This window comes from Centroberyx gerrardi, chromosome 16 (assembly GCF_048128805.1).
Source record: "Centroberyx gerrardi isolate f3 chromosome 16, fCenGer3.hap1.cur.20231027, whole genome shotgun sequence".
Taxonomy (NCBI): domain Eukaryota; kingdom Metazoa; phylum Chordata; class Actinopteri; order Beryciformes; family Berycidae; genus Centroberyx; species Centroberyx gerrardi.
Window position 1 is genome coordinate 7,677,490 of NC_136012.1, and position 26,459 is coordinate 7,703,948.

Consider the following 26,459-nt stretch of genomic DNA (forward strand, 5'->3'; position numbering starts at 1 on the left):
TGTATTAATTTTGTATACTCATTGTCTTTGTATTATACAGGTCATTCATACAGCTTATGATATAGTAAATAGTAATTACACACAAGAGGTGTAACAAGTATCAACCTGTCACCCTCACAAACATGCATCATGCGCGTGCGCGCACACACTCTTTTTCTCTCTCTCTCTCTCTCTCTCTCTCTCTCTCTCTCTCACACACACACACACATACATACACACACAGGGACAAACATCCCTTACACTTATTAAACAAAACAAAGATAAAAATGTAAAACGTTTTTACCACAAAACCCCCATTTCTCTTCTTCCATCACCACCAGAGATTCACATCCTCACAACTCCGTTATTTTGAAAATGAGTATGACAATTAATACTAATGTTGAACAAAATTTTAAAAAACAAACAAAACAAAAACAAATTAAAAATGCAGGAAGGCAACTAAAGAAGTGGGCAAAGCGATTGTGAAGACAGAGCAGGCTAATACAGACCCCAGGCCCCCTCTCCAACTCTCAACAGAAACAGAAGCACACATAAGAGACTAAGCACTGAGATCAGCCGTGAGTTACACATACTGTTCATAGAGACAATTAAAACAAACTTGTCTTTGTGGAGCAATAACAATCCAATGCACAATAGAATTTTGAGGCTTCATCTGATCCTGTGTTTCTATTCAGTCAGGATACATGTCAAGTATGTGAATGAATATGAGCCAGTATGTATTATATTGTAGAAGGGAGGATATAGGACTGAGGAAGGCAACAAAAGCTATTAAAAAAAAAGAGCACTCCGCAAGCTTTATGGCACAAATGACAACATTGGGGGGAGTGGGAGCATTGTGGGGCCAAAGTTGAACCAATCACATGGCGTGTTGTTGTGAGGTCAGGGTGAAAACCATCTGCCACTGCAACCTCCGAAGGGATCTCAGCAAAGGACACTTCATTAGAATAGTCTCCCTGTGCCACTATCAGGATCTCCCAGGAGAGACCAGACATTAATAACTGATCCAAGTGGACCAAAGTTGGGGTCACTTCACTTATCAGTTCACACCATGCAACCGAACAAGGTGAACTGATATCTAAATTAATCTCCTGGAAACCCTTTCCTATGATGACGTTTCAGTTCACATCTAGTGCTGGGTGAATTAGACCACAGACAGACCCACAATCTCAAGTACAGGGAGAGCCACTGATCAGCATGTTTCTTATAAACAACATAGGAAACCATGAGAGTGATAATCCCATATGCCCATGGTAGGTTTAAGCTAAAAACCATGAAGTCAGCTGAGTGCGATGGTGATATGTTTGCATACTAAAAGAACAGTGAGAAGAATCTGCATACTAGTGTACTAGTGGCGGAAGGGAAAAGAGCAGAGCTCTTGCTGATTGCATCAGAAGGGAAAAACAGAAGAACTTGAATCTGTATGTCCATGTGAAATGGAGCCATGTAAAATACTGGGTGTCAGTCACTGCAGTAGTAGTTAGTCTTTTTTTTTTGCATTGGAACACACTCTCAGTCTCTCATTAATACATACACACACACACACATACACATTCAATCGCTTGATTCACTCCCTTAATTGAGTCTTTCCCAAATCATCATCACATGTACATGCATACTCTCACACACACACACACAAAGTGATCACTCTTGGCCGTCCTCCGTGCGCCATTTTAAGAAGTCCTCCTTCCGGGCATCTGGTTTGATCTGGTTGCGCATGCCGCCCAGCAGATTGGAAGTGGCTTCGGAGGCCACTATTAGGGGACGGACCACGGTGGGCAGGGTATGCCGCAGAACGCCGCCCACAGCGCCGGGGAGACCTTTCTGCTCGTGGCCGCGGGACGCTGCGTCGCACAGGGTCTGAGCCGTGTCGATCACACCCTGGAGAGCAGAGAAAGAGGCCAGAGATGGGAGAATGAATGTATGAAGAGGCGGAATGTGTGACTGCTGATTTTGGATCCTCCTTTCTATAGAAGGTAACCTATCCGCTGGCTGTTTGACACGACAGGTAAGGGGACCCACCTCTCGGACGGTGTCGTAGGCCTTGGCCACGCCTTCTCGGAGGTCTGCAGGCTGCGGGGCTCGGCGGGGCCGGCTGGAGGGGGCCCGGCCCTCGGTGATGGCGTAGCGTGTCAGGGGGGGCGTTGGAGACAGGATGTCGTACACTGTCTCTGCTGTGGCCTGCAGGAGGGGCACAGGGACACCAACAGGGTTAAAAGTGATATATGTAGGATTCAGGACAGAAACAACCACAGTGCTTTATTCATTTAACATTTTTTACATTTATAAATGTCATCAAAATAGACTCATTCAATATCTTACTCTCTGAAACAAATATCTGCAGGGCCAAATTTGGTCCATGACACCTCCTTAGGGCGGCCCTGCTCTACATCTTTAACCCACCTACTTTTTCACAGTCATGACCTGCACTGGTCCCAATCATCCAATGCCAGACACAAGCCTCTTCAACTATTTATCTAGACCTAGCAGATGACTGGGTATCCTTTACATGTCCAGTACCTGTATGGCTTGCACCAGCCTGTTGCTGAGCTCCAGAGCAGCCGAGGCTGTGGAGGTGCCAAAGGACGCTGCCCCCCGCTGGAGACCTCGGATAATGCGTCCGTCTTTCCTGTACTGCTCTATGGGCATCCAGAACAGATCCCGAACTCCGTGGACTAGAGAACCACACAGAGATGGAAAGAAAGGAAAAAGAGAAAGAACCATGAGATAAAAGAGGAAAAAAGAGATATCGATGTTACACATCACCTATGCTTGCACAGGGTACTACAGAGTGTTTACTAAAGCTGTAAGCAGCATCAACTCACACAGCTGGACGACAGAGTGCATGGGGCCGACACCTCCCAGAATGCCCGGCAGCTGATTCTTCCTGATGTCCGTCAGCCATTCGGTGACGGCGTACTGGATCACTTTGTCTACGCCGAGGAGACTAGGAAGGGTTGCGGGAGAAAGAGCAAGAAGTTACGACAGAAAAAAGAAAACCCAACACCACAAGATGATCTAGTCTCAAAAAGTCTGAAACAATATTCAAAAGGCTTTAGAAGGTATCGGTTACTTTATATTGATGATGCCATTTAGAGGCTATCTCTTGGGACTTTTTGGGACATTTACAAATTAGAGTACTGATGATCCCTAGTGAGATCCCAGTGTCATAAATGTCACAAGGGCATAATATGTAAACTGAAGATCAGCGCTCCTAGTTAGAGAACCTCTTTCTTGGATCTAACAAATGTCTGTGTTGGTGGAGAGGTGTGTGTTTCTACCCGTGTCTGCAGCAGAGCCTCTTCAGCTTCAGTTCTGAGCAATTTAACTGGGCCAGGCCAATCAGAATCCCCGCAAACGTTCCCTGGGAAAGCAGAGCAGTCAAAGGTCAGGAGTGGGAAAGTTTGCCTAAACGACCATTTTCTAATCGAGTATACTCCAAAAAGCCTACTGATGTTTCTGCAGTATAAGCTTTTGGTTCTGCCAGGTGACAGATGAGGTGCTTGCTTGTCAGTTTTGCTCTGTCTTCTCTCACCTGTTCAATGACTACATGTTTGCCGTGATAGTCCAGCCAGATAGGCACTTCAGAGGTGAAACGGAACTCCCTGAAAAACATGATGATAGGGAGGGAGGGAGGGAGAGAGGGAGGGAGGGAGAGAGAGAGAGAGAGACCACATCAATATTGAATAATTTTAAACCTTTCTTCACCACGGAAAGGCTGACTGAGCAATTTACTTATGTGATAAACATCGTTCATTTTGTTTGTTTCATTTCAAATGATAATACAATACATAATTTCCTACACTTGACAGCAGGCATTTACTTGATGCTGATGTCAATTCAGGAAGTCTGACAAATCGGGGTCCATCGCCAAACCCTAATTTCCCCAAGTAGTATTTACCACCTGAAAGCTGAGGTGAATGGTATTTTCAAGTAGGAGGCTTGTGTCTACCATCTTTCCCATATGATGTGAATGCAGCAACAGACTCCCTCAAAGCCTCGCTGGAAAGAAGTGTTTGCATACCGGAAGTAGATTGGCTGGTCAGAGGAGGAGGTGGAGCCAGCAGAGGAGGAGCTCTGCTCGCTATAGGTAGTTTCCACAGAGGCTGTTAGGTCAGGTCCCAGACCGCCAGCTGACTCCGCCTCCTCAGACGACTTCTGGGAGGGGTCTGCCTTCACTGGAGAGGGATGGAGAGAAAAACAGCCAAGAGAGAATACTGAGGAAAATGGACTACATACATGCAAAAGCCAAAACATAAAGGAACGATTATTATAACGCTTCCATTAAACAAAGGGTCTCAAATAACAGTCAGTTGCTAATTAATACCAGGAAATGTATACATTTTCACCAGACCTCGGTCTCAAATCAATCTAGGATCAAATATTGATCGGTTTGTCAACAACTTGTGCCATCTACCTCCTGCAACCAGTGAAAATTCATCTCACCATAGGGACAACTTATCACCTATCCATAAACAGCACCTTGCTGTTTATGTGTCTGATAAAAACAGATCTCAAAATGAAGTATAGAGGACAAGTGATGAAACATGCAGAAAGAAAAGATATCACGAGACGCAGCTCACCCTCGGCTGCAGGATCCACAGGCAGGTAAGGGTTAACGGAGGAAGCTAGATTACTGAAAAAATCCTTCAGGAAGAACAGCGCATCCTAGGGAGGAGAGAAAGAAAGTCTGGTTAGGTGTGGAGTATCCCCCGGGCAGGGTTGGGGGGCACATGTACTTGGACTGAGACTAGGTTTGGACTAGGCTCTGCACTAGTTATCAGTGTTTAGTCTCTGGAGCCGCTGGTACCTGGTCAATGTTGAGTCGTAGGGGCAGCAGGCTGACTCGGAGACAGCACTCTGGACCCCCGAGGCCCGACTCTGGACACACCTGCAGGGCCTTCACTGTCAACTGAGACGAGCAAACACACACCATCAATATTACATACAGTTCCTTGGTAGTAGTTCTCATTTTAACCTGCTTGTGGTATGAGATGAGTGGGGTTTAACACATCAGGGTGGTTTAGACCCTGTCAGGTACAATTCAATCAAACAAAACTGTACTCTTTGAAAACTCCACCCAGCTGACATTTCAGTAGGATAAACCAAGGACCCCTCTGTCTCTCCTGCTCTTCCTCCCTCCCTTTTTCCCCCTCCCTTCCTCCCACTCTCCCCTCTCACCATGTTGGAGTGGGCTCGGCGAGGCATGCTCTCACTGGTGTAGAGGTAGAGGAACTTGTTGATTTGCGAGGAGGCCAGTCGGTCTCGGACCTCCAGCTCCTGGACAATGAACACCTGCCTGGAGAGGGGCTGTTCCCCGCCCGGACCCACCCCGACCCCGACCCCGACCCCGGCTCCCACCAGTCCCTCTCCCTCCTGCCCAGCCACCGGCACCGCGTAGGACTCATGCTGGAAGGACACCTGGGAAACGAATCAGGAAGAACATTTTTGAAAATTGATTTTGAAATCAAGGGGTGCCGTGGGAATTTAGTTGAAGGTTGCTATGCTTCGAAAAGTATGGAGGTATCTGTAAACCTGTTGATGCATTGAATGTCTAACAATCCAATGGAAGTGTTACAAATCTGAAAATCCGTTACCGCTGCATCATTCCACTGGGATGCAGGTGCCACATGCCAAAACAAATGTAGTTTTTCCCATTTTTTACTAGTGCTCTGAAGTTTTGGTGAAAACATTTTGTTATTAAATCAGAGTTGCAACAAAAATCTATCTTGTAATACTACAATCGATGCAGTTTGCAGACATAAATGCATTGTGGATTAAGTGTGATCCCGGCCTGCACTTGATGGGTTTGGATCAGTCAGGAAAATTTCTAGTACACACACACACACACACACACACACACACACACACACACACACACACACACACCTTGGTAAGCTGGATCTCCATGAGCAGTGTGTGCTGACGACCGCTGCCTCCAGCCCAGCGCCAGGAGTTCTGGGGTCGGGAGGAAGGCACAGAGCGGGACGGGGAGCCACGCACACCGGCTGGGACTGAACGACCCCTGGAGGGTGGCGGGGGGGGAGAGAAGTACAAAGACATGGAGAGAGCAAGGGAGAGGGAGGAGAGAGCGAGAGAAAGCTGAACAAACAATGCAAGCTCTCATAGAAAGAACAATGACCATTTATGTATATACTGAATAAGAAAGTTCATCTCTGTGCATTTGGGAACCTACTTATAACTCCTGTGTGTTTGTGTGTGTGTGTGTGTGTGTGTTACCTATTTACATGCTGGGCATGTATGGACAGGGGCTTGCCCCCGAAGTCCTTGCCCCCGTAGAGATGCCAGACTACAGAAACCTCCCGCAGCACCACCCTGCTCTGGGGCACGGGGAAGCGGCTGGGGGCCCGCAGCAGGTCCGAGCTGCCTCGCGGCCTGGAGAAGTGGCCGTCCTTCACCTTTATGGGCCCCTGGGACAGCACCGTCACCACAGGCTCTCCATCCTTGGGCTGGGGGGAGGAGAGGGATCACTCAGTACTTGGTACACATAAGACAGACAAATGGCACAGCTTCCTTGTGTGGCTATTTTGTGAGGAAGCACTCAGTTTAATTTTGAAAAGGTGACATGCTGTGGGTGAAAGTAACTTTTAGGGGAAGGAAAAGATTACAAGAAAGATAGAACAGGAACATAAGGAGAGATGAGAAGAAAGGAAAACAGCAGAAAAGGAAAATAAATTAATTAGTAGCCAAATTAGTCTCACAGGAATGCCCATGCCAGGAGCCTCCAGGATGCAGAAGTCGTCGTTGTCGGTGGAGCCCTCGGAGCCTTCCTCTGACATCATATCTGCCTGCGCCTCTGTTGCCGTGGCAACCAGTCCGTCAAGCTCAGACTCCTCCCCCTGCAGGACGGCGGGGCGTTGCTTGGAGGCCTCACCGGGGAACAGGTAGACGGAGACGGGCGAGCCTCGCGGCACTGAGGGTGAACCTGGACATCATGCACAGAACCAAGGGCTGATCAATCACTTTCAGAAATCAACTACAGTAAGATGTGCAAAATCAGTGGAATAGTCATGCTGGCATTGTGAACAGTCCTCTACTTACCACAGTGACTTAAAACCTCTTAAGTCCATTTGGCATTGTGCATATAGCAGTTTTTCATTTGGCACTGTGTATACAGCAGTTTTGCTGCATAAAACTTTTATATTGGGTGGGTTCAATTTTATGACCCAGGGCTTGGGTTGTTGGTTTTCCACATTTATCACCAAGCAAATTCAGGTCAATCAGTTAGGGTGCAAAGATTCACTCCTCTATATGTGTGAGTTCTCAAGCTTCGTCACGGTTTCACAGCACTTTCTACTTTCTATTGTATCTGTTCTTTATTCAGATCACCCTTGTGTCGGAGAGTGAGTGACTCAAAAGCATCCATCACAATGTAGTAAACCTACAGTACCTGGATCTAAACCCTCTTCTCGTTGGCTTTTCTCTGTGTCAATCAAGGCATCAGCCAGATCGTACTGGTTGATCTCAGCGGTCTCAGCTGGTGGGCAGGGCGGCAGGGAGGCAGGGCTTTCTGACAGCTGAGGAAACAAAGCCAGACAATTAACATAGAAATTAGACAGTTTTATGTCATCTTTATACAGCACTCTCATTGAGCCAGTCTGTTTTCTGCGGCCACCGGAATGTCTCCAGTGAACACCCAGGCCTTACTGGTAACTTCTGTCCAGCGATCTCGGTGGGCGAGGCGTGTCGCGGCGGGGGGTGCAGGTCGCCCTGGGAGACCAGGTACTGCAGCAGGTTGACCAGGGCAGCGCAGGAATCAGCACAGGTATGGAGGTGAACCACGTTGTTGGAGCAACGAAGCTCAAACAGAGGCTGACTCTGGAAGAGAAAGGGAGCCAGGATTAGAGGATGGCAGAAGGAAAAGATTTAAAGAAAGTAGGGGGGAATCAAGAAAGGTGGTGAGAGAGAAAGGGAAAGAATGATAAGTGCATGAGGAGGAGAAAGGGAAATATGCAGGAAGGCTCACACAAATGCCAAAAAGAAAAGACTACCAGACAGTGTAAATGGCCCTACAATGGTCTGTTATATAACAGACTTTAAACTGTGACCCTTTTCACACTTGTATACCTTGTTACTGATTGGTCCAAAGGGTGACTGCATCATTTGTGGGGAACGACATGTTTACTGTTGCTTTGTTGGTTTTGGTTCCATGTCCAACTCCAATTTGATCCTAGTTTTTAAGTGCAAATCTAAAGCTATTCTTATAGGGATACTTCATTATGATAAAAGACGTATTTATAAACATTGGGCCTATGCTTGTTAGTGGTTTGTGAGAGAAATTGAGCTAAATTATAATGTTTTGTTTGCCATTTTGTCCAGCAGGGGTGGTAATTTTCTTGCTGCGGTGCTCCATCGCTGCTGAATGAATGAGGAGGAAACACAGGTATGTAAACAGACGGTGTGTGTACTCACTAGCTTGCCCGTATCACTGCCTTTCCATGTGGTGATGGCCAGCTCCAGCAGGTCAATGTCCAGAACACACACATAGTCTGGGGAAAATAAATAGTGCCCATGATGACAACACACACACTCACAGACCCAAACACAGACACATGGAGTGTATTCCAACTAACAATAAAAACTATAGAAGCGTATATAATGACAAAGTACTGCGTGTGTGTGTGTGCGTGTGTGTGTGTGTGTGTGTGCGTGCGTGCATCCGCCTTGGATGCTGATAGAGTGCTGTAACTCTGTAGTGATGAAGGCCATAATCCACATAGCAGTACCATATTCATACACCGCAGTGACTGCACAAAATAGATTGCTTTGGTCCCTCTGTGTGTGTGTGTGTGTGTGTGTGTGTGTGTTTGTATGTATGTACTCGTGTGTGCAGTGTGTGTGAGAGTGTGTTGGTTCATGAAAGAGTGCGACTCATTTTGAGGAGTTGGAAATGGCAAGCACACTCTCTCTTTTGCCCTCTGTCTCACAAACACACAAGCAGTATATTCTAACTAACAATAACATCCTGTGTCTTACCTCTCCTCAGGTCCACGGTGTCAGTCTCACACTTGTCAGAGAGGTAGAGGGCAGAGTCATCCAGGATAAATCTGACCGCAACACAAAACAAAACCACACACTTACTTACACACAGATTTTACACAAAGAACACAAACTCAAAGCAATATGATGAAAAATTTGCTGCACTGATTATCATACATTCTAACAAATGTAATATTGTGAAAGAATTGGCGTGTTGATCACACTCACTAATATAGTATCGTCTCCGATTTTTTATGTAATTTAGAAAAAGCTGTGCTTCCTAAAATTCAAATTCAGAAAATATTTCAAAAACACAGATTATGCCATCCTCATTATTATGTAAATATAGTGGATATCTTGGTGAACTGTACCTGAGGTGGAAGGTGGCAGTGTCTACAATGATATTACTGGACAGAGAGAAGGATTCTGCGGTGAACAACACTCGCAGTGGCAGATACAGGGGCCTGGCAGAGACAGAAAGACAGAGGGGGGGGAAACAGAGACAGAGGAGGGAGGAGGGTATGAAAGTTTTATACAATGTATCACGTTCATTATCATTTCATTACATTACAAACAGTTTGCAGCAGCACTTTGTGTGTGTATATACCTGTAGTCCACGGCGCAGGTAGCGAGGTGTGTATGCAGGACGGTAATGACGGCAGGCGGTGTGTATCCCAGGATAGGGTCATCGATGACATCCAGGAAGTCAACCAGCTACAACAAACAAACACAGACTCGGTTGGCAGGAGACATAGCCAGTCAAACATTTTGACTTTAACCTGAGTATGGTTTGCATTTTCCTGAACAATCCAGTTTGTTTGATTGCACTAGACCAGACCAATCCCCTACAAGTACATGAATCCAATTCAAATAGCAATTGGCTGCAGCTCTACTTGGCTTTGAGTTTTGTTACATAGTGTTTTACTATAAGACCATATCCCAGTTACTGTGTAGCACAGCCATATTGACTCTGGGAGCAAGAATGGGAGAGTGCTTTTACATTCATTTGGTTTTCTGTTGGGACCAAACAGCATGGCTGTTGAGTGAGCATGGGCTGGCCCTGTGATGGAAAGCAGGATAGTGGTAATAGCTATTAGCTAGGCTAATAAGAATTCTTTTCTCCTATTAAACCCCATTGTAGCTGGAAATATCACGTTGTCTACATTTGGCCTGTTATCCACGGGAATAAGAAAAATCCACCACCAAACAAGCTTTTTAAAAGTGTTAGTGTTTGGCAATATTGTTTGTGTTTGTGAACTGTCATGCCAATAAAGCACCTTGAATTGAATTGAATAGTGTTTTAGGGTGGATTTTTCCTTTAATGCACTTTGAAAGAGCAGGACAATAGAGAGGACTTGCTTCCTCTTACCTGCTCATGCCAACTCTGATTGGTCTGGGTCATGTAATGTCGCATGGTGGCGCCTTGGAGTCGAAGAGCAACCAGGAACTCCTACAAAGAGACACAGAAACAAATGTAGTTTAATTTCAAAAATGCATCAATGGAGAAACTAAACGTGTGAGGACGACCTACCTTGACATTCCTCTGGGGGTCCAGGGTGATTTTGATGGCTGTGGACAGCATCTGAGGCTCGCTCTCCCTGCCGCCCACGCTGCTCACACCCACCTCTGTGGGGTAGATGGTAGGGTCCAGGTGCTTTGGGGGAGTGAAGCTGGGCATCTCCAACCGCTCAGGGATGGGGGAGTCCTTCACCACCGCTGTAGTGGTGTGTGGAAGAAAAAATTGTGATTGATGATCCAAAATGTCTATTTAAATGTTATACGTACCATTCAATATTACATGAACTGGAAAAATACGAAACAAACTATGTTGAGACAATTTGTTTGGCTTTGCAAATGACATGACGACACCCACCTCGATGGTAGAGCTCCACTCGCCTGCTCTCCACACACAGGAAGTTGAGATTGGGGTTGTTCTGGTGCTGCGCCACACTGAATATCTTCCCCCCTTCCAGGTCGAGCACGATCTCCCCATGATTCTGGTCCTCCTGAAAAAAAAAACCCCAAAGAGAACAGATGGAGCAAAAGGGAAATGGCTCAGAAAGACTCATTTACAAATTAGTTAATCAAAAGTGGATGCAGGTGAAAGAAATAGAATATTGGCAGGGTTCTATGGTAAGCTTTCTGCCAGGGAGCACTGGTACTCCTAAGTTGAAAAAAACAGGAGCACACAGCAAAGTCTAGGAGCACAAATGTTATTGTTGGTTTTGGTTATGAGTGTCTGTCCCGGTCTGTCTGATGTTCAGACTCTAGCAGCCAGGTTACTTTTCATGGAGACTGCTATCTGCCCAGTCACTGCACAGAGCAAATACTCTTCAGGCCACAGGTGGCAACAGTTTGAGCTTTTGATTGTACATTGTAGTGTGAGGGAAAAAAATCACGGTTTCACGGTTTTACAATTATTATGCCAGGGAAAATCAAATGAGAATTTTATAATTACAGGTTTTATTGTACATTTGTTATGGTTCTGCAAAAAAAAAGCAGAAAAAAAGCAGAAAAAAGTATGTTGCCTAGTTGCCTTTTAGAATTTACAATAGTTGCCATTTGAAAGTGAAATAATAATACAGTAGCTGCCTTATGAAGACAAATAAAAACGAATTAGACTTAGTGCAATAGATTAGTCTTTTACACCTGATACAGATGCAAACTGAAAGTACTGTAAATAACCGCCCCGAACAGCCTCCGAATTAGCCTCCACACAAACATAAACAGAGATTTTCTCTTTGAGAAGTTTTGACAGGCGCAGTCTCGTGCGAACGTGAGGCTGCATTCAAGAGCTCAGAGTCGCAGGCGGAGATACCGCAGCTTCTAAAATGCTTACGGTTAGAAAGCCGTGGCGTTTTATCGGTTAATCGCTGCATCCCTACCTCGCACCGGTGCCCCTAAATTCAACCTCTCATTCGCATTTTTAAAAAAGTAGGAGCAAATGCGAGCATTTTGCTCGCACTGTAGAACCCTGATTGGGTGGATAAAGCCAGCAAACCCAGTTAAGGGTTTAAAAACCTTTTCTGATTATATGAAAGTTAAGGATTTTTGTATTCAAAATCCCCAGCAATTACAGCAAATGCATAATCCTCTTTAAAGTCAGTACCCTCGTAATAATATGGTTATCAGCCATATGGTTTACCTTCCTGTCTGTCATGGCTTGGAGGCGGCCCTTGCCAATGACGACTGTGAGGGAGAGGAGGCTGAGGGTGTGGTTAGGGCGGGGCTCCACCTGTCTTCTTCCAGATGATTCGTTGGCCAAGTAGAACTGAGGCTCGTCCTCCTCAGAATCAGAGTCTATGACAGAGAGAGAAAGAGAGAGAAGACAGAAATTAAAAAAAAAAAAGCTTTACCTGTCATTTCATTTTAGTCATCGGTAGATAAGGACAGCGTGGAGCGCTGCTTGTTCAAAATGCAAAAGCTGCTTGATCAATATGTTCAGAACAAGATGTTTTGGCTGGCTAGTTGCTACTATTGGTTCCCATGAGCAAGACAAGGCAAGGAAATCAGTAGAAAATCAGTTATTTTCCCAATTATGTGAAAAATGCAATGCCAGACCACTGAGAGCATGCTGGTGAATTCCACCTCTTAACATTGAAGGAGATCAGCACTGAGTTTAAGAATCTCTCTCTCACGGCTCTCTCCCAAAAACAAAGAAAAAAAGACTTCAACTTTGAGATCATCAAAATGTAAAAAACTATGATATGAATGATATGAAAATATGATAAAAGTGTATAGGTATATTTTCAGTGGTTCAGAAGGGATAATGATGATGCCTGCTGACAGCCGTTGGCCAATAAGACTGTCAACTAGGTCATATCAATCTAAAGCTGAAGATTATTCTTAGAGACAGACATAGAGACAAATATCACAATATGTCAAATGACACTGGGTGTACAACTACATAAAATGTGTAATCATATGCATATCAGGACTGAACTGAAGGGTGTTTTCCAGACATTTAGTCTAATTCCAAAACTTTTCCAGACCGGGAACTGATATAATTCAAGTTGATGAAACCCAATAAAATAGAATTTAACAGAATCAAATTGCTATAATTCACAAAAATTGATAGTATCTCAACATGACAGGATGAAAGGTGGACCTGTAAAAAACATATTACAAGTGACAGATCCTCATTTTGTCTGACTGACTGGCTCACTAATGGAAAATGTGTCAGTTTTCCCCGTCAAAGCAGCAGTCAAACTCACCCAGTCTGAAGGCCGACTTGCAGAGCTGGAACTCGTCGTCGCGGTGATGGCGGCTGGGGTGGGGGCTGTGGGCCGAGGGGGGAGGAGGGGGAGGGGGCTCCCACATCAGCAGATCATTATTGATTCTATGGGGTGGAAGGGGAGTGGGAAGCAGAGAGGATGACAGCAGGAGAGAGAGAGACAGACAGACAGAAAGAGCCAAAGACGAAGAGTGTGGTTATGTTAATTATATAACCTTTTAATGCCTGCTGGAATTTAATTTAAGACCAATTTAAAGACGTAAAGAAAGAAAGCTAGCAAAGGCAGCTATTTCTGACTGAACATATAACTAATGAAAGTTCTGACACTATAAATGGGCAGAATAAGAAAAAGGACAACAGGAAATTAATTGCTGAGGGACATTAAGTATCACAAGTCCAAATCCATTTAGGTTTAACCCTGTTCTGTACATACAGCGCATCATTGCATGGTGAAAAAATAAGACCTCTCATAACTGTATTTAAGACATTTTAATACTTTTGAAGGCCTCAAATCTAGACTTTTTCAGACTGTTTGAGGATACTCTGGATAATGTAAGTGTAGATGACTGCATGCACATGTACGCGCGCACACACACACACACACACACAGGCAGCTGGTGGTGTACCTGTTGTAGATGCTCTGGAAGGCCTGTTTGCTGGGCAGGAGGATGTAGGCCAGCGGCAGACTGATGTCCATGGCACACTGACACTGGGCCACACACTGGGCCTGGAACTGACACATCTCCTCTGGGTCGGCTGGAATCACCATCTACACCAGAGAGGGAGCGGGAGAGAGAGGGAGAGGGAGAGGGAGAGGAGAGGAGAGGAGAGGAGAGGAGAGAGAACATAAGAGGGAAAACAGAAAAAAAGGCAGGATAAGAAATGGAGAAGGTATCAAACATTAGTCAAAATCCTGCTAGAGGGAAAATGTGAGGGCTGAATTCTTGATGAGATGGCTGATGGAGAAAATTCATGTCTGTATATTTCTGTGTGTGTGTGTGTGTGTGTTTGTGCCAGCGCACCTCCTCGGTCTCAAACATGGTGCGGTTGGAGGAGAAAGGAGAGCTGGTTTTGTCGTGGAGCTCACAGTGGCTCTCGAAGAACGTGGCCCCCAGGTCCCTGGCCAGGCCGAGGCCCAGCCCGCCCAGACCTGCTCCTGGGCCCTGGGACTCTCCTCCGCTCACACGCACCGATATCCTGATGGCAGGGGCAAAGGATGAAGGAAGTGTGTGAAAGTCATGACATCCCCCACATCCCCCAAGAAAGCCTTGGTATTGTTAAACAGGTGATTTCTGCTGTATTGCAGCATGTAGTCCAACACATAAATATGTTCTGTGTGAATTACAGATCTACCCATCATCCTCAGGGTCACCACCACTGACCTGGGCAGGGAGTCACGGTTCTTCTTCACTCTGATACAGGGAAAGGAGCCTCCCTCCCAGCCCTCATATGACCCTGGGGGATACAAAACACATACATCTCAGTTTGTGAGAATTTATAAATGCCATTCTCTGTCCGCTTTTTGCATTTTAAAGGGCTACTTCAGCCAAAAACACATCCTTGGAGCCTTGGATGACAAAATGATGACATTTTAAGAGACTGGATCTTCAAGATTTTAGAGATGCTGAGGGATGATCTTGATCTTTGGTGATTTTATGAACGACCAGACAGTACAGACGAAGCAGGAGTGCGTGCACGTGTGCCCAATCACCGTGCATGTCGGTGAAGGAGGCCTCTAGCAGCTGGGTGAGGCAGGGGCCCGAGGGCTGTCCCGGGGCGGCCTGCTCGCTCTGGAGGTCCGGGGCCTCCTGGTGCTTCACCTCCAGCTCCGTCAGCTCCAGCACCAGGGTCTCCCGCCGCACCGCCCTCTGGGTGGGGGGACGACGCTTGGGCAGGGGCCGCAGGTCCGGTATGGGGAAGCGGAGCTTGAGGACGGCGTGGGGGGACAGGAGGGAGAAGGAGGAGTACAGCTCACTGCTCTGGGTCTGGGAGGAGAGAGAGAGGGAGAGAGGTTTCTTTTAAAATTAATTTATCATGAGAAAGTCACAGTCACACAGTTACAGATTTGCTGGAGCAGTTGGGGGTCGAGTGCCTTGCTCAAGGGCTATTTGAAGGCAGCAGTAGCGGGAGGGTAGCATTTTTGTTCATGTCTGTCTCAGCACAAATAGGCTAAAGTCGGACAAGACGATTATCTCCTGGGGCAGTTTCCAAAAAGCTTGTTCTATTTCAGGGTTGATGTAAAATTCCATGACTTTCCATAACTAAGCTGGAGCGCTTCCATGACCTACAAATGTTATTCCTTCCTTTTTTTTAATGTTTTTTAGCTCAGAAAAGTTCTAAAGGGGTGAACAGTGTGGTTACCACTAAAGTTGGGCTGCTGTGGAGAAGAAGGTCAGCTAAAAGTCACTCTCTAATGCAATGAATGTGTGAAACAAATTATAATATACATTCTGGTATATTTCTGTGACTCATTTGTACAATTCCCCAATATTCCCTTATTTCCCCAGACAATGTATCCCTTCCCTAATTTTCCCTGTCTGGAATACACCTCTTAAGATCCCATGATATTCTAGAAATTCCATGTCCGACCTTTGTGTGTCCAGGTCCAGCAGTCTGTGTGGGACAGTGGCTGAAGGCCTTGCTCAGGCTCCCCAGGCGACTGAGGATGTCCAGGTCCAGTTCAGCAGTCAGCTCTGCCAGCTCCACTCTCACCACACTGTCTCGACGCACCACCCGCTGCTTACCCTGCAGACACACACACACACAATTTTAGCATGACACCTTTGTCATTATCATCCTGAGGTTTTAGTGTCTCATGGTGTCTCACATACATGCATAAACACTACTCATTTGTGATGTGCCAAATGCTATGCACACAAACTGGTACACATCAAGTCTGAATGTGTGTGTGTGTGTGTGTGTGTGTTTACCTTGCGCAGGTGTTTTTCGGTGAGGCCGTAGTGTAACTGAGCGCACGGTCTGGCTGCAGCTCCAATTGTGAACAAACCAGCTCTCTGGAACTGGAGCAACTAGAGAGAGAGACAGAGAGAGATGCACTATAATCTAATGGCTTACTGCTTAAGTTTGGTGAGAGAGAGAGAGAGAGAGAGACAGACAGAGAGAGAGAGAGAGAGAGAGAGAGAGAGAGATGGACAGAGCTACACAGACAGATCCTCTACCTCGCTGTACTGAGGTTTGCTGTCCTCCCAGAGACACTCTAACAGTTCCAGCCTGCTGAAGGAAAGGTCGGAGGTCACGGCCCGATTGTGGCGACTCCCGCTGCGCATCTCACATGCAACCTGCACCGCCGCCCCCGTCAGTCTGGTGGAGACAGGGAGAGAGAGAGAAAGAAAGAGAGAGAGAGAAAGAAAGAGAGAGAGAGAGAGGGAGGTAGAGACACTTTAAGCTATGGGAGGAAGCTTATTCAGAAAGAAGTCTATGTCAGAAATAACTACAGATTGTGTTGTGCTGAAAAATAAGAGAAGAGAGAAGCTGCGTCTACATGCATTACAACTCACCAAAAGATTGTGTGTGTGTGTGTGTGTGTGTGTGTGTGTATTTCTACCTGAGGTGGGAGTGCGGGCAGGCCTTGGCGAAGCTGCCTCTCAGATGGTGGAAGTCTCTCTCGCTGAACATGCTGTCCTTGAAGAAGGCCAGCTCCCGGAAGAACACCTGAGACACCTGAGCCAATGAGGAGGCTCCGTCCGGCCCGGGGGGCGGGTCATCCTGCAGCAGGGTTAGGGTGAGGCCGCCCAGCGTCAGTCGCAGTAACGCGTCGGGCTTCAGCGGCTGTGACGGGCCGCTGTGGGAGCGTCCTGCAAGGAACAGGACCAGAGTTCAGTATGCCGTGTTTTGTGTTTTTTTCCAGAACACTTCATTTTGAAAAATAACATTAAAATGAAAAACATAGCAATTTGCTAAAACAACATGCAGGCCTTGTAGGAAAAGAGAACGGCTGCATGGTGATTAAAATTCACAAAAGTGGCATAGTGTGGGGAGAAAAATATTAGCTGTAATTATGTTAAAGCAATAACTTTAAAACCCAAAGAAATCCTGCAGAATTATTTAGCCCCGGCCTCAGTGCTATGTGAAAAGCTCTTCTGAGTGCTTAGTGATAAAAGGGGATGATTTCCATGGTGGTCCAGTACTTTAGAGATATTTTAGAGCTGAATTCCTTCACAGGGCTGATACAAACAGTATCACTTCAGTGAGCGTGTGTCAGCCCTGCACAGTGCAATGTTGTTACCTCTGGTGCGGCTGCTGGCCTGGGGCAGGCTGGACAGAGAGCCCGCTACAGGATATCGCCTGGGACAGTTCATCATGCCCTGGGAGGGGAAAATATATCAACTATCAGATCTGATATGGACTTATTGCCTTCATTGGTGATTTGAGGAGTAGATTTATAAGGTTGGTGATGCATTCTATAAAACACATAAACATATCCATTAGAAAATACAAAGGATGTGATCAGCACAGCAAAAAAAACAAGGAAAAAGCAGGATGGCAGTAATTTCCTATTAGAAAAATAATCAAAAGGTCCAAAAAATGAAGAATCATATCCTTGAAACATGGGAAAACCTGCTTTTCTGCTGTTTTTTTTCTTCATCTAGTACTGCATTATATTATCAAAATCTTCATTTTAGGTGTAATTTTGTAGCTCTACTGTTCAAGTCTCTCCAGATAAATGTAGATGTAGATGCCATGTTGACACACACAGAGAGTCAGACAGACGCAGGCTGTACCTGTGCAGACAGTGCTGCAGGCTGTGTGAGGCTGTTCAGGCTGTGTGTAGAGGACTCCATGTCACTGTCTGACAGCTCGCTGCCGGAGCGCACAGACGTCACGCTGCTGGTCATCCCAGCAGGACCCATGGAGTAAAACATCTCTGGAGGGACACACACACACACACACAGTGAAAACTATTGAAAACACACACATAACAGAAAGATGCGAGGAGGAGAAGAGGGAAGGTGCAGCTGGAGTGTTTTCAAAGTCATTTCCAGATCAGCACTCTTCTTCTTAGACACTAAAGAGAGTGGTATTACACCTCCAGGTTGGGTTCTTCATTGAACTGACAGCCAATACGAAAGGCTGGATCTCTGCATTTAACGCAGCCAGGCAGAAGACTGATTTCCTGTACCTTGTATAACTTGCGAAAATAAATATAAGGCTGTAGGTTTAGCTATAAATGAATGTTGTATATTGATGTTATATTGATTGAAGTTAAGTCATTCAATAAAATATAGTGAATCTAGTCTGTAAAGGGGTTATCAACTAAGGACAAATTATCTACTATCATAGTACCAGTTTGTTTTATTTGTTTTGTTTTTGTGCTACTAAACCACTTTGTAAAAATAGGTTACACATTTTTAAAGAAAGTAAATATCTCACTTTGCAACGAAACTCCTCATATGTAGATTAATATGTCTGCTATGTGATAAGACAGTTTTCGGTGACTGGTATTGGCTGAAAAGCAACATCCCGGAGCATGCCTGCTAACATTATGCTGCATCTCAGACAGACAGGTGCAGCGGACCTGTGCTGCCCTGCGTACCTCCGTTCTCCAGGCCGCTGAGGTAGGGTTCCAGGTCGGCCTCGGTGTCCCATTCCCTGTCCCGGGGGCTGGAGCCCAGCTGCTTGCCGAGGTCCTCCTCGATCAGACGCAGGTCGTCGGAGTCTAAAGGACGGCTGTGCACCCCCTCGCCCTTACTCTCTGGCTCTGGGGGAGGGAGGACAGAGTACTGAGTTCATGTGTGTGACCTCAGATTTCAGAGGCATTTACAGACGTCTGCAACCTTACTCTCTAGCTCTGGGCTATGCAGGAAACAGCACAGGGTTACAGTCCTTGTGCCGTGGAAAAGAGTTTTATATTATGTGTCCCCAAAGCCTGTGGGCACCTGATTACCCTCTGGGTAGTAATGCATGCTTGATGTGCATACTGTATATGTGTGTGTGTCTGGGCAAATGAATGTAGGTATGCTTAGTACAGCTGACTCATCATAAGCACTAAGGCTGGATAAAGGAGTATTTGCCATCGCTGACTGAGAGGAGTAGGGAAATCTCCAAGCCATTTAAAAGCTGTTTTATTCTGAAGGTTAACATCTACTTTGACTATTATATATTCATGTTCTCATAAAAGCCCTAGCTATACATCTGACTGATTTAGAGTTATTGCTAACAAAAAGCCTTATAAGTTATTAGTGCTTGTGCCCTCCTAATAAGTTGGGTGATAGAGGCCCAGGTTTTTATTTCAAATATTGATGTTTCATTGATAAACACCCTTCTTGGATGTTCTGGTAGGTCAAAATAATAGTGACTAAGGTTAGACTGGTGAAAGGACAAGATCTATTAATGCAAGAACTACATACCAGACTTTGGAGTGACCTGCCTGAGGAGCTTAAGCTGGCTAAATCACCATCATCTTTTAAATCACTTCTGAACAAGAGGCCTAATGTCCCGCCATATTCACCATGATATATTAAACATAGCCAGTTATGCTAATTAGGTCTTTAATTAAGTTAAATAATGCATTCATTTGCAAATAATTGTATTTGTATGCATCACTCTTATCACTCACTTTTATAACTTTTTTTGATGTAATTGTCTTTTGTTAATTGCCTTTGATGTGTTTTTTTGTTTGTTTTTTCTGTTTTGAAAGGTGCTTGACAAATAAAGATCATAATACCAACTACTCTAATATGGGTGTGTGTGTGTCTCACTGTACCAGTGTCTATGCAGAGGGCTGCCAGCAGGTCTGTCAGATGGGTTATTTGATCTGGAGACAGCAGCATGTGGACGCAGCCCACCTTCCCATCCAACTCCAACTGATAGACGGCGACAGAGCGAAGAGGGGAGCAACACAAAGACAGGAGTCAACAACAGAGGACAGGCACATGTTTGATCACTGTAGTATTTATGAGAGATCTGATGATCTTATGTTACACACACACACACACACACACACACACACACACACACACACACACACACACACACGCACACACACACACACACACACACACACACACACACCTTTGGTCCGGGCAGCATGTCGTTCTGTTTGATCTTGACGTTGGTCTCGATGAAACCGGAGCAGCTTCCTATGAGGAGCGGCTGAGGAGGAGGACAGGAGGGGGCTGCCGGGGGCTTCTCCTCTTCCTCCTCATCATCTTCCTCCTCATCATCTTCCTCCTCCTCCTCTCCCTCCTCCTCCTCTCCTTCACTAGCCGTGGCTGAACCTGGGGGGTCCTCTGAAGGACCCTAAGAAAAGGTAAGACAAGTCTGTGAGTGAGTGGGAGAGTGCCTGCATGTGACAGTACATAACACAAGTTTCACACCTGTGGGTAAAATTCAAGGTGTCACAAAACATGAGAGCTGCAGCTTTTTACGGTCGTAAGACAACGGATACATTTTGTGTAAGTAGCTATAACTTATTCTTGTGAAGTTATTCTATTCACTTCAGTTGCTAACATTATCTAGCAAGAGAGAAGAACAATTCATCCTGCTCTGTTAGCTGACTAGGTGTACTGTAGGAGTAAGAAGCTCTTCCATCACCTGTGCTGTCCCAGTGCTGTCGTAGAACAGCTGAACGGAGCTCAGCTGGAGGATCTTGTGCAGGAAGGCGGGAGGCTGGTGGATGTCGACAGGCACGGTAGTCTGGCTGGCTGGGTCCCGCACCGCCTCGTCACAGTACTCCAGCCTGGAGCGCCACACACACACACACACACACACACAAAGAAGAAAGATGAAGGAGGGACTCTGCAGTGACAAATGCACGTAATTACATGCATACACAGAAACACACACTAGACTACCTGGAACGCCTCAGTCACCTAGGAAAAGACCCAGTTTTTACCATGAACATGAGATCAATGGAAGAATCAGAATTATACCATTACATAGACGGAGATCATCCATGCATGTGACTGCTAGTTTGTGTGTGTGGAAAATATGGTCTTAATATTGAGAAGCACTAGCACTAACAACACCATTGATGTGAGACAGAGGCTACTAATCCTCTCCACCATGGTTGAATTTGTTTATGGTTATTATACCAAGGTATCACAATCAATGTGGAAATGATATATTGATTTTTAAAAATAGTACACATAGCACCTTTAACGAGATGTAATATTTTCTCAGTTACCTAACTAATTGGCCACGGTCAGGATTGCTGAAATACACTCCTACTGTCAGTGCCTTGCTCTCTCTAGAAGAGATAGCGACACTGACTCTAGCACCAGACGCACCCTGTTAAATAAACACTACGACTGTAACATGCTCGTCCCAGACAGGACTGCTCTCGGATCAGAGTTATTCTGTTAAAAACAGGCTGTAAAGACAACAGGGGGCCTTCTGGTCACTGACCCCAGATCAGCAGTGCTACCCTGAAAAGCTCTGTCAATAAGGCAGGAAAACATGGAAGGTTCAACAGTGCCACAGTAGCGCACGTTTTCAAATGCCAATAGACAGATGGGACATGTGGGACCTAGTGACACACGCAGGAGATAAACACTGGGAACTGATGCTACCTGGTGATGAATGGAGTGAGAAGATGGCTGTGGATGGGAACATCCTGAGGGCCACTGTAATTATCTCAATAGCAGGGATCCACTGTTTAGCGTGTATAATCATATATTGCGAATTTAGTTTCAATAATTGTAGAATATTGGCACACTATAGAAACATTTCATTTAATTTAGAAGGGCCACTGCAGCTGAAAATAGTCAATGTGTTGATATAACATGCCAAAAGTGCAGGAAAGAATTATCATGTCAAAACAAGAGTAATAATCGTATTGAATAATCATGACTGCAATATAAAGAGGGTTCAGGGTCATCGACTCCCACGACATCCCATATTGACGGCACCTTGAGCACAAAACACAGTTATCAGCCACTGACAAAACCCTTGTTCAATTGAATGACCTCACCAATACAGGCCCTGACTTTAACAAGCTGCACTGGGAGGCACTTTGACAACACAAGGCTGAGGAGAGCATTTTAATAACTCTACAGTGGCCTCCTCTGCTTATCTGCTCACACACTTTAGGAGTGAGTGGAGGAAAGATGAAATCTGATTCCAGGCCACCATTTTGCTTTCTCTCTCCCCTGACTATAATATCAGTGTTGATGTGGAAGAGAGAGACATTTTTATCCTTTAATGTGCGTGATGAAAAAGTGAAACACAACAAAACGGGACATCTGGGTAGAAAACTGGATGTCTTTATGCGATAGGACAGATTTGGAAAATCCTGCTGACCAATGAGTTTCAGCTCATCCTGTGCAGCAGCTTCTTTGTCTTTTTCACTTCAAGTGCCTCAAATCCAGTTTGTGTGTTTCACAGTTTTTATCCGTCACAACACGGGCTGCAGAGTGTTTCTATGTCTTTATGGCTATGGCCCATCTATAAGAACACTTCACTTGTGTACTTTGACAAAGGAGGCCCACATAACGCCCCTCTCCACTTGCTATAATACAAGTGATCAGTCAAATGGGGAAAGGCTTTTGCAAATACACAATGATGACAATCAATGGTGCAGAAATGCACCATTGATTTGAGTTGAGTTTACAGAGGACATAGACTTCAATGTCATGCGAAATCCCTTAAAAAAACAAAGTAGAATTGATTTTCTAAATGGTGCATTTATCTTAATCAGTGGGCAAGCGAGTTTGTTTCACAACCAAATTATTAGGTTTTCTTTTTGATCAGGTGAGTAATACATCATTCCTAAAGAAAGCAGAGCAGAAATGAAGAAGAGAAAGATTAGTCAGTAACTCATGTCAACAAGCCCTTCTCTGTGCATCAAGCCATGCCCAGTGGCCCAATGCCCCAACTGATGGAGTGTACAGTACATGCTTATCACTTCTTCACATGTTCTCTTGTAGGACAGATCAAGAGTCTGCCCCTGCTGATCCCCAGCAAATTTCTAGTTTAGTCTAATACATTAAAAGCAACTGAGGTAAGTTTTCTATCATTGCCAAATGAACTGTAAAAATGACCTTTGATGTTACATTTCTACAGCCACCATGAGCTGCATTCTATCAGAATATTTCAGCAACAAATCAAAGCACAGAAACACACCACTGGTGCTATGGTTTTTGAGGATGTGGTTTCTGCTAGCATTTCAAATTGTGATCAAAATTAATTTCACAGTAGTGCATAAATCCTACACACAGCAAACAACAACATGATGGAGAAGTGAAGAATCAAGAGGTTTGCAAAGGAACAACCAATATTGTTATCTGCATCAGATGTTCTTTGAGTGAATCTTTAAAGGAAACTATGACCTACCGTTTGATGTGCACCTCTAAGGCAACGCCTGTTTCCAGGTCCAGGGGCTGGTGCTCGATGCGGACGATAGTGTCCAGGAAGGTGACTTTAATACGACGAAGGACTGCGCACACAGACGGGATGAGAGACACGCAAAGGTTCATTAACGCTGATCCTTCAAATCCATCCCAGTGCTTAGCCATACATGTTCAGACTGGGACGTCGGGACAACTTATCATTGGAGAAATATTCCCACAATTATTGTGAGCCAAGCTGGTTTGAAAGACGTGAGTGCACATAATAACTGAGGGACAATTTGGATGTCTGTGTAATGACAGTCTGTGTAAATGGTGTTTCTGTGAAGGCTGAGCTGCTGCTGTCACTTGTTTGCAAAATTGGAACAGCAACCATTCATAGTCACATACAATCTCTCCCTCTCTCTCTCTCTCACACACACACACACTTGGACACACACGGCTTTAACCCACCCGTCTCAATGGTTTGTGCAAACATCTCAAGCCCCTCCAGCGGAGCAGGCGGCTCCTCGGACGCCTCCGGGGGGTCCTTCAGGCACTCCTGGGCCAGCTGCATGCTGGAGGTCATGCTTGATGACCAGCCTTGGGAGTCCCAACCCCCACCTGGATGCAAACAAACCCACATGGGATTCAGTGATTTCCATGCTTCAGGGTTGCCATGAAGACAATGGATGATAAATGACGACTCATGATCAAAACTGCATCATTTCTCTCTTTTCCCGAGCCCGCTTATTTTAACTTTGTATATTATCTCTCTGTACTTTGCCCTGCTTTGTACAGAGATCTGACTGACATGCATGCGCTACTTTTGTGACTTTGTACACCCCATCATCCAACACAAACACGCATAACCTCCTCGGTTCGTCTCAGGAAATTAGTTCGACACACATGGAAGTTCATGGTTGCAACCCTGAGCTCTCTGCACAGTATTGTATTGACTAGTACAGCATATAAAGGTCTTCAGTGACAAATTAACTGTGATTAAGTACTTGTAATAGAGTGGCCTCTATTACAAGTTTCAAAACTCCTAAATTGGACATGGGGTCTCATGCATTTTCTTGCACAAGCTCGTTCATACACAGATTTATGTGTGCTTCTTTATATTATACTAATCTCAATGTGTTAAAACTCACAAAACAAACACTTGTCTATGCTCATTTCCAGTGCAAGTCTCTACAAATGGAATGGGTTGGGGACAAGTAATGAAAACAGGGACAAATTAGTGTTTACAAATAGGGACACCGGAACACGTGGCTTCAAACTGGGACAGTCCCAGGATATCCAGTCACCCGACACTTGGCTGACTGGTGCATGTTTGGTTTCCCAAATGGGAGACCCGGCAGTGAATCCAACCGGTTACTCGGGCAGGCATTTCGGCTGACTTACTGGTCCGGTACTTGGGTCGGCATGTTATCTGAAGACCAGAAACCTCTAAGGTGCAGTGGTCGGTCACCAGAGCTTGCCAGGGGATGGTCACCGCTATGCTGCTCACAAAGCCATCCACAATCTCCAGAGGTGCCCCAAGAGACTCCAAAAGCTCATTGACCGCCTGCGGGTTAAGAGGAAACAGTCAGCAAGGAGTGTGAAGGGAAGAGAAAGCGAAAGGGAGAAAGAGTAGAGAACAAAAGCTTTCATATTTGCCTCATGGCTCTGGGTGTGGATTGTAAAACTGCATTCAAAGGAAGTGAACAGCTAACATGGCTGGGGAAATATCTGGTATTTCACTTAAGACAGTATATAGACATTGATGAATCATGAGCAACTGTTGAGCCAGAGATATAACTAGTCTAAGAGATTCATGGGCTTGCTTCCTCTAAGTGCTGTTCCTCGAAGAAAGGCGAGCTGACATGACGCTGAAGATTGTTGTTGAACTCGAGTCCAATTGCGAAACAGCCAAGGGTGCATGAGTCCGAGAAAAACACACACGATGCCTGGAGTGCTGGGAAGTTGACAGCCACACTCTTTGTGCAAACTCACCCACACGTCGAGGTTAATTTCCTTGATGACACCGCTGCCATTATACAAGTCCAAGCCCAGCTGGTCCAAACTCAGTCGTTCCTGCAAGAAGTGGCCGAGGTAGTGCTGTAGGAGGTACCGACAGGCCCGCTTCTTGATTGAGCCCGACCAGGGGAACAGCCAGCGAGACATAGGGCCAGAGAGAGCGGGGAGAGGGAGCGAAGAGGTGGCGGAGGAGAACAAGTGCGAATACAGTCCTCTGGCAACTGCATAACAGACAAAAACAAAGTGTGCAAACAAGGAATGAGCCTCACAGCTAGCTACAGGGGGCTAAGGAAGGGGGGTAAACCGTAACTCTTCTTCTCCCCTTGACACAAAAACTCGAAAATCCTTTGTGTCAGGACCGACGAGAGCCCGACGCTGTTTGAACACACGGTACTCCTGCTGTCTTCAGTTGTTTCGGTTCATATTTTCGCTACGTTTGTGTCGAATTGGAGCGACGGGTCCTGGCGCATATCTCTTGTTTCAGGGTTGTTTATTGTTATCATACGCCAACTGATGGTATGGTGAAGACGTCCGTGCGTCATCACGTCATCGTGACGAAATACCCGGAAGAGAGATTACAAAATGACGCCATCTTTGTAAGGTCAAAACCTCCTTGGTCAATACCATGGATGGTCAATACGGTCAATACAGCCAGCTTGCTCAGACATTCAAGATCAAACACCTTGAGGCCTGTTGCCTGTTGCCAGGCTGTCACTGAGAATAATAATGTTCTTATTTGACTTGCCATGTTAAATTAAGGTAAAATAAATACAAATGTGATCATGATGAAATTGTGTGGAGATATTGTATCATACTGTATCATCACAACTGCCAATGTCCCTATATGTGGCTCAAGTGAAATGGATAAATTGAAGAATGAAATGATGTATTGTTAAAAATAATAATAAACCAAATCAAGT

General features: G+C 45.4%; 2 protein-coding genes across 2 annotated transcripts in view; one reads left to right on the forward strand and one right to left on the reverse strand.

Annotated features, from left to right (window-relative positions):
* rnaseh2c (ribonuclease H2, subunit C) overlaps positions 1-26,459 on the forward strand; it is a 92,934-nt gene that overhangs the window by 35,193 nt on the left and 31,282 nt on the right. The gene's annotated exons all lie outside the window — the stretch shown is intronic.
* Positions 152-26,213, reverse strand: atg2a (autophagy related 2A). The gene is made up of 42 exons (XM_071927110.2): positions 25,516-26,213; positions 24,925-25,087; positions 23,992-24,141; positions 23,525-23,627; positions 20,786-20,930; positions 20,264-20,491; positions 19,956-20,055; positions 18,786-18,950; positions 17,974-18,116; positions 17,478-17,556; positions 16,797-17,046; positions 16,411-16,552; positions 16,162-16,260; positions 15,821-15,976; positions 14,943-15,216; positions 14,614-14,686; positions 14,254-14,428; positions 13,858-14,000; positions 13,212-13,336; positions 12,143-12,297; positions 10,871-11,003; positions 10,529-10,713; positions 10,367-10,447; positions 9,605-9,711; positions 9,369-9,461; positions 8,995-9,065; positions 8,431-8,507; positions 7,666-7,836; positions 7,409-7,535; positions 6,720-6,943; positions 6,238-6,467; positions 5,887-6,022; positions 5,179-5,418; positions 4,808-4,909; positions 4,581-4,665; positions 4,022-4,175; positions 3,533-3,602; positions 3,279-3,361; positions 2,823-2,944; positions 2,518-2,672; positions 2,020-2,178; positions 152-1,878 (listed from the first exon to the last, which is right to left on the reverse strand). The coding sequence occupies exons 1-42, from the start codon at positions 25,684-25,686 to the stop codon at positions 1,642-1,644; spliced, it is 6,081 nt and encodes a 2,026-aa protein (XP_071783211.2). The 5' UTR covers positions 25,687-26,213; the 3' UTR covers positions 152-1,641.

Coding starts and splice junctions, on each gene's coding strand:
- atg2a (XM_071927110.2), bottom strand. CDS start 25,686: ATGTCTCGCTGGCTGTTCCCCTGGTCGGGCTCAATCAAGAAGCGGGCC. Junction 20,492..20,785: donor ACAGCACTGGGACAGCACAG/GTGATGGAAGAG, acceptor ACCTTTTCTTAG/GGTCCTTCAGAGGACCCCCC. Junction 16,261..16,410: donor GCAAACCTCAGTACAGCGAG/GTAGAGGATCTG, acceptor CTCTCTCTCTAG/TTGCTCCAGTTCCAGAGAGC.